The sequence below is a fragment of the Amaranthus tricolor genome, chromosome 4, assembly GCF_026212465.1.
Source record: "Amaranthus tricolor cultivar Red isolate AtriRed21 chromosome 4, ASM2621246v1, whole genome shotgun sequence".
Lineage (NCBI taxonomy): Eukaryota > Viridiplantae > Streptophyta > Magnoliopsida > Caryophyllales > Amaranthaceae > Amaranthus > Amaranthus tricolor.
In genome coordinates, this window is record NC_080050.1 from 934,223 (window position 1) to 942,885 (window position 8,663).

Here is an 8,663-nt window from a genome sequence, read left to right on the forward strand (position 1 = left end):
TTCCTTTCCTTGACATACTTTAATAAGATTAATTTTTTAATAATTTTTAATCATACATAACGTATTTATTATAGAAAATAATCAAATTAACGCAATTATTGATATAAAAAATAAAAAATAATAATAAACTGAGGAAGTATTTATTCCTCCCTCACGTTTTCTCTTTCCTCATCCCTACCATTATTCTTGTTTTTATTTGCAAAAGAATTCTTATAATTCATTTATTATTACGCCCTAGAAGTCCAAATGTCACTCATTTTGTTAGAATAAAAAGTTCGAAATTATTTGATTTCGTATCCTCCTTTCACTCTTCTTCCTTTCTTTCTCTTTGTATTCATAGTTCATCTTCTTAGTTCTGTTTTTGTTTCAGAACGAAAAAAAAAAAAATCTTCACAAAAAAATAACAAATGAAGGTATAAATTTAATTTATCCTTTACCCTTTTTTATTCTAATTGTTGGTAAACATGGGTTTTGCTTTTAAGTTGTTAAAAATTCTCTTTTCATGTTATTTTTTCTTGAATTTTCCAAAGTTGTCATAATATTAAAATTCTAGATATAATATATATTAAAGCATTATTAGCTTCTATACTTTGATAAAAGGTGTTAATATTTATAGTTTTTGCTAGATTTTGTGCCTTTTTACAATAATAAACAATAAAGTTAGTTTTTAAAGTTAGTTTTTTTTTTTTTTTTCAAATAAGAGAAAAAGAAAAGGTGGTTTAGATGTTTATGAGCTTATAATAGGAGTATGATTTCTCTAATTAATTTTCTTTTTTATTCCCTATTAATTTGATGATTAATTTGATGGAATGCTCTGTTCATAATTAAAGATTATATATATAATATAAATTCTCAAAATAGTGTAAAATGGTGTTTATTTAATGGTTTTGTGGCAGAAAATTGTGCTGAAATTGGATTTGCATGATGATAAAGCTAAGCAGAAAGCTCTGAAGACAGTTTCTACCCTTTCAGGTAACTAAAACTCATCAATGGAGTTCTTATACTCAAAAGTTAAATTTTTTAATCTTAAATAAACAAATTTTAACTTACAATTAAAAAGGATGAAAAACAAATACAAATTTTTAAATAAAACGGTTTCATGATAAACTATTTATATTGAACTAACCAATACATATTCGGTCGATTATTAAGGTAATTATTTATAATTTTTGATACCATTTCTAAGTCGTATCAAAACTTACATATTCATTGATACTTCTATTTAGATGCGACCTACTTTCAAGTTTCAAGTACTTCCTCAATTTTGTTTGTCCATTTTAAGTTATTTTACATTATAAGAGAGAAAATTTAATTTAATTGTTGAAATATATATCTAAGACAAAATATATTAACGTGGAATCTTGTTAAATTTGTTTGGATGCAAAGAATTTTAATATATAATTTTTATCATTTTTTATTATGCGTGATATGAGATTTCGATGTTCAAAATTTACTTTTAAGTATGTGGAAAGGTAAAATGGACAAACAAAAAGTAACGGAGGGAATATAAAAATGTACTAACATTATTATTATGGGTGTCTTTTAATTTAATTACTTTTTATTTTAGTATGTTTTATTAATATTACATGCTTTTCTTTTTTAGCAATTAGTGATATTTTAATTTCATCTATTGCAACTACTCATTTATATCATCAATTTATTTTTATATTTTTAAAAATTAATTTTTTTTTCTCTACTAATTGTCACCCATAAAGCAAGAATGCTAAATGAAATGAAAATAAAGAGTATAATAATTATAAAGAATACCAGTAGAAGTATAGTCAAATTACTAGAAAGAAAAAGAAAATAGATTGCATAATTTAGAAAGTTGTTAGGACGGCATGGTTCTTAATGGAATTTTTTCTGATGTAAGCTTGAGGTGGATTGATCAGAAACTTGTTAGTTGTTACCCGTGGGTTCACCAAATATTTTAATTTCTTTTGTTTAATAATTTTCGTATACGGGAAAAATGACTCATACTTAAGTATAAGTCATTAATGTTTTATCGTGATCGGTTCATATTTAATTTTGATTTGAGTCGGTTTGATAAATGATTGTTAGTTAGAATTATAAATTAGAATCATCAGTCAAATTTCCCGGTTAGTGGTGTTTGCTTTGTTAATAGGTATTATAGAGATGTTTGATAAAAAATACTAGTTATATGTTAGTGTAAAAGTGAGTTAAAAAGTAAAAAATCAATAAAAAAAAAAACTATTAATAATAAATTTTAAAATTTTGACTTAAAGATTCAACTTTTCAAATAGCTTAAAAGCTTTTTACGAATTTTAGCTGTTCAAACATATTGTGTGGTATGTTGTTAGATTTATGTCGATTGATAGATTTTTTAATCTATGTACATTTTAGATTTTTGGTAGATATTGTCATGCTAAGGCTAAAATAATGAGTTTGACAAAGTAAAACTGATTTCCATGTCTTGGTAAGGTGCCATGCCAAGTACCAATACGTTTTGTACAATTACAAAATTCTACATCTGCCTATTGACATTAAATAGTAGCAAGAAATCTAAGTTTTCAAATTTTAAGTATTTTATGAATTTTCCATGTTTGTTCAATTATGACAATTTGAGTTGCTAGGTAATACAAAGTAATTTTCCTTATGATATGTAGGAATTGATTCAATTGCAATGGATATGAAGGAAAGGAAATTGACAGTTATTGGCTTGGTCGATCCCGTTAGTATAGTGAGTAAATTGCGCAAGCATTGGCCAACAACAGAGATAGTACTCGTTGGACCTGCCAAAGAACCAGAAAAAGAAAAGAAAGAAGAGCCGAAGAAGGAAGAGGCGAAAAAAGAAGAGCCGAAAAAGGAAGAGGAGAAAAAAGAAGAGCCGAAGAAAGAAGGGGAGAAAAAAGAAGGGGAAAAGAAAGACGAGCCAAAAAAAGAAGACGACAAAAAAGAAGAAAAGAAACCTGATCCCGTACAAGAGCTTGTAAAAGCTTATAGGCAATATAACCCTCAAATGACTACATATTACTATGTCCAAAGCATGGAAGAAAACCCTAATGCTTGTACTATTTGTTAAAAAGAACTTCTTCTTGACCTCTCAATTATAGGAGAGGATCTTGTCCCCTTTTATTTATCAAGGTTGGACTTTATATTCTATTGTTATAAGATGGAGAGCAAATCTTAAAAAGAGAATGCCATTTGTATATAGTAAGTGTCATGTCTATGTTGCTTCTCTTTGTATTTTGCATTGGTTGTTAATATATGATCAAATGTATGTATGGATTATATCATCTTGATTCTTAAATAAAATTTTTGGTAGTGAGCTTACTAATTATTTAATTAGTGTCATATTCTTGAAATTTATTAGTTTTTTTATTGAAAAAAATTATCGTGAATAATATATATTTTTTAGCTGATTTTTTTATAATAATATCAATTTTTGATTAACCAACAAATAATGCAACTTAAGGAGTGTTTTCCTAGAATATTATAAACTTTTGTTTGACCGTTAATTTATCTTTTTTTTTTGTCAAAAAACATGTTATAAACAAAAGTTGATATTGTCAAACGCTCCTAAGTTGATACTCCTTCTATTTCTTTTCGAATGTCCCATTTGCTTTTTAAGTATTATTTATCAACCATTCTTAATTTGTAATTTATTCTTAATCTATAAATTAAAACATAATCAAATGGGATTTTGTTTGATTCATCTCAACATAAGGTATATTAATATATTATTTTTTATAATTTTTAAAAATGCACAATTAAAGATATTAAAGATCAAACGTACAAAAAGCAAATGGAACGTTTAAGACGAACGAAGAAAGTATTATTTATGGTTAATCAATAATTAATATTGTTGTAGAAAAATCAATAAAAACTTAGAAGTATTATTCTCATGATAATTCTATTAATAATGAATTGTGCAACCATAACACAAAATAAAAACAGTTAAATTAATTCTAAACACATATAAAAGTAAATATTACTCTTACTCAATCCTGTTTTGGTCGATACTTGACTCATTGGATTGAAAATTCTATCAAAATGAATCATACAACATATAACAGGGAAAACTAATAATTAAAATTAATTCTAAATAGATGTAAAAATAAATATACCCTAAACTATATTACTATTCTGAAATCGCTCCCAACCAAAAAATTTGTTCACCGCTAATTAGTGGCTGAGATACCCAAAGACCAGTGGCCACTAACATATTTTTGATAAGTAAAATATAATTAAATTGGTGGGACAAATTCATGGCAATTGGTTCAGCTATTATTCCATCTCCATTCTTGTTTATGAATTATTCGTTACATTACATATATAATATTACGGGGTCTAACTATCAATATGACCGTAAATTAGCAAGAATATAGCAGACTATTATTTAGGGATTTAAATTTTTTTGGGTCTAAAAATTGTATTTATATGTACATGGTTGATATTAACATGAAATAAATTTAGATATAATTTATATTTTTTGCTAAGTAATACTTTCTCTGTCCGGTTAGAATTGAAGCAAAGAGAAAGTGAGAGTTTATTTTAAGAAAAAAGTTGATATTGTTAATAAATAAAGAGAAAATAAATTGTGCGGATGAAATTAAAATAAAGTTAAAATATATAAATGAGATTAAAAGAAAGTTGTAGGTCATTGTCTAAAAATAGAATGATGCAAAATAAGTGGGACAGATGAGTGAGACGGAGGGAGTATGAGTTATTAGTGCTTTTCTGATATAGTTTAAATATCAACAATAAATAAATAAATTAAATATTAGGAGTATATTTTATATTACGCATTAAGTTTTTAAAGGTATTTCTATCTTTCGTTCAATCGAATAATTTTAACTATCAGTTTAAACTTTAAATTGAATTGGGCGTTAACATGTTATATACTTGAAGATTATCAGCTTTGGTTACATGCGGACCTCTTATTTATTGATTTTGGCTTTTCTACGCACATATCTATGTGACACTGATCACCTTGTACTCTTGTAGGCTTCTACAGTGGACCAACTTAGCTAGCTTTATCATCGATTCATGTACACAAATAAGTTTATTTCTATTTTTTTCTTTTTTCCAAAATTACTCTTTCATATTTTATTCGAATGTGTTATTTTTTCTTTTGATATAATTTTATTATATGTCCTATTTTCTTAATTTCTTAACTTTTTTTCTTAATTAAATGAGTTTAAAAGGACAAAGTAAAAATTATAGCAATATAACTTACGATTTTAAATATTATTTTAATGTCAAGAAAGTCGTTCAATACATAACAATATATCTAAATTTTCAAAAGTCGAAAAATTAAGTGGAATCAAATGAACTCATAGTCTCATATAATGTGCCTTCGCCCTTGCTTATGTGCTTATAAGATTTAACTATTTACACAATTATCTTTAAATAATCATTTTTTCTCCTTACTTTTTCTCACTTCTCACTCTTCTCATTGATATCCTCTGTTTCTTCTCTACTTTTCTTAAAATAATGTCCAAGCAAATATAACATTTGATCAGCCTATAAAAATTCTAGAACCCCCCAGTCGCATAAAAAGTGCGACTTAATCTAGGAGGGGTCGCACAAAAAGTGCGACTGGACCTCAGCCTAGGTCCAGTTGCATTTTTTGTGCAATTCTCCCTAGGTCTGGTTGCACATTTTGTGCGACTGGGGGTTTTGGATTTTTTTTTCTTTGAAAAATTTCGTATCGATTAATTACTTACCGAATCATTATCATGCTCGTTTTGGTTCGCCATTGTTATTCAATGTATACTTTTAGCTTGTTTAAGTTAACATAGTATTTTTAGAGAGTTTTAGAGAGATATTACGGTTTTTGAGTTCAAAAATTATACAGAAGCAATCTTGGAAATTCATTATATATAGGGTGACGATAAAATAAAAAAGATGACGATATTTAATAATACCCATATCAAATGTCAATGACATAAAATCCAAACAATGAAAAGCCGTAAATGCAAAATGGTCGGTTTAGACACTTGCAAAAGTAATTAATAAGGCAAATAGATCGATCATATTTATTGTCATAGTTGAATTATTGTTGATAGTACATGATATTACATCAATATCGATCCCTCCTAGGTTAGCTACATCTACCCGATATGGTGCGATTCAATTTAGTAATAACAAAATTTTTTTATTTTATTGTAGTGGATTGTTTACTTATTAGATCAACTAAGTTTTTTTATCTCTTATAGACTAATCCTGAATATGATTAATATAAATTGGATTCATTTTTATATGTGTATGAAAACTACTTAGCTGTAATTTTTTATGGTATTGCTACATAATTTAATATTTAAAAGATTAAGCTCAAATCCAAATTCTCCTTACTTTCGTATTTGATGGAATCTTGTATATATTCCTATGTATTAGTAAAGTAAATAATTATATAAGATTTTTAATTATAAGAGGTTGGACTACATATACTTTTTGCTGCAAAATGAAAAACTACATTAAAATATATTTTTTAAAAATTTATGATTTTATCAAATTAATTTTTTCATACGCTACACTAAAATTCCCCTAAAACTAAAAGCATGCCATTTTTGCTATTGACCAATCATAAGTCCACCAATAATAAAAATATAGGAAAGAGGTGTGTGAAGGTCATTTGCTCTTTTACCTACTCTTCTCTATGAGTATGAGTTGTCGTCGTTTTTTCCTTCCCAAATCCTAACCATAATTTTCTATGAATGAGATACACTGGATATGATGATGAAAGAGGTGTGTGAAGGTCATTTGCACTATTATTATCTCAAATCCTTATTGATGACTCATTGGTTCTACTATATTAGGCGCATAATTTAAAATATTTTTAAAATAGTAGTTAAGGATAATAATAATAATAATAATAATAATAATAATAATATTCCATAATAATTTTAAAACGTTATAAGTTGTAAATTTTTTGAAAATAACTATCCGTATTATTAAACGTCATTTAAATTGCTACTTTATCGAGCAATAATATATTTTCTAAAAAAGTGTTTTAATTTTATTAAATCATAACAACTAATTATATTAAGGATGATTGGATGTGTTTGAAATAATATGTCAAATATCTATTATTGTTTTTATTGCACTACATTTAACAGCATAAGCATGCATGGCAGCATGTATATATGTGTTTAAAAAATAATACGTAATCCATAACGTATGACCAACTATTTTATAAATTTAATTAAATCCATGTATTAATTCATCAATATAATGAAATCTTGTCGTTATTATTTATTAATTAATACATTGCGTATGAGTTAGAGATAGAATGTTTGGTTAGCCTCTAGAATAACACAAGGGACGATATTTGAGTATGACACAATTAGTTTCTTTAATATATATATATATATATATATATATATATATATATATATATATATATATATATATATATATATATATATATATATATATATATATATATATATATCATCCTATTCTAGTGTATCCCACTCATATAAGAACTATGGATAGGGTCTGGAGAAGGAAGGACGGCGGCAACTCATACCCATAAAGGAGAGAGCGCGGCCAAAGGAGTCCCCCAGCTCGAGAAAGATAGGAGACGTAGCTACACGAGAAAGGTATTAAAAAAAAAATAAAAAAAAAAGATAAAAATTAAAAATGCATATAAATAAAATAAATAAGTAGAACCAACTACAAAAAGAGAACAAAAACTAATAATAAAAGAAACGAGAGAAGCAAGATGACAAGAACATCAAAAAGTAATCTAAGAGGACAATCAGTAGTCTAAAATATGGATATGGCGCTTTCAACTACCCCTATCCCTAGTGAGGCCCTCAGAGAGGTTTAACTCATGTAAGTCAACTTTTATTTGCTCATCCTAGGTTCTCCTGGGTCTTCCTCGACCCCTCTTGCCCTCCACTATAATGCTTTCTACCCTCCTCACAGGGGCTGCGAAAGTCTTTCTCTGCACATGTTCAAACCACCTCAATCTATTTTCGGGCATTTTTTCAGAAATAGGGGCGACCCCTAGTTTGTCCCTAAACTCTTGGTTTCTAATAAGATCCATTAATGTGTGCCCACACATCCACCTCTGCATACGCATTTCTGTAACTTTCATCTTATGTTCAAAAATCTTCTTTAAAGGCCCCATATAGTAGGGCAGGTCTGATTGCCGCGTGATAAAATTTTCTTTTTAACTTGCTTGGGACTTTCCTATCACATTGCATCGCGGTGGCTGCTCGCCACTTGAGCCAACCCGCTTGAATACGATGATTTACATCTCCGTCAATTTCCCCATCCCTTTGAATTATCGATCCCAAATACTTGTACTTGGTCGTACTTTTAACAACTGCTTCATCAATGGACACCTCTGGTTCTCTTACCTGTGATGTCCCACTAAAGTCACAGCACATATACTCGATCTTCGTACGACTAATGCGTAACCCTTTACCTTTAAAAGCTTTCCTCCACTCATCCAATTTATTACTAACCTCCTCTCTAGTTTCTGCTACCAGCACTATGTCGTCAGCGAATAACATGTACCACGGTACCGTCTCCCAATTAGATTTAGAAATCTCTTCCATAATGACAGTAAAAATGAAAGGGCTTAGAGCCAATCCCTGGTGTAGTCCCACTTTAACCGGAAAAGGTTGTTATCCCCACAGGCGTTTGAATGTTAGTCGAAACTTTGTCATACATGTCTCGTAGAGCCT

The 8,663-nt window shown here is 28.1% G+C and overlaps 1 protein-coding gene across 1 annotated transcript; it reads left to right on the forward strand.

The window, feature by feature from the left end:
- Nucleotides 1-190: 190 nt before the first annotated feature.
- Nucleotides 191-3,301, forward strand: LOC130811363 (heavy metal-associated isoprenylated plant protein 39). Its single transcript, XM_057677641.1, has 3 exons — nucleotides 191-413; nucleotides 897-972; nucleotides 2,628-3,301. Exons 1-3 carry the CDS (start codon nucleotides 408-410, stop codon nucleotides 3,041-3,043), a joined length of 498 nt encoding a protein of 165 aa, XP_057533624.1. The 5' UTR covers nucleotides 191-407; the 3' UTR covers nucleotides 3,044-3,301.
- Nucleotides 3,302-8,663: the final 5,362 nt, after the last annotated feature.

Coding starts and splice junctions, on each gene's coding strand:
- LOC130811363 (XM_057677641.1), top strand. Junction 973..2,627: donor GACAGTTTCTACCCTTTCAG/GTAACTAAAACT, acceptor TATGATATGTAG/GAATTGATTCAATTGCAATG.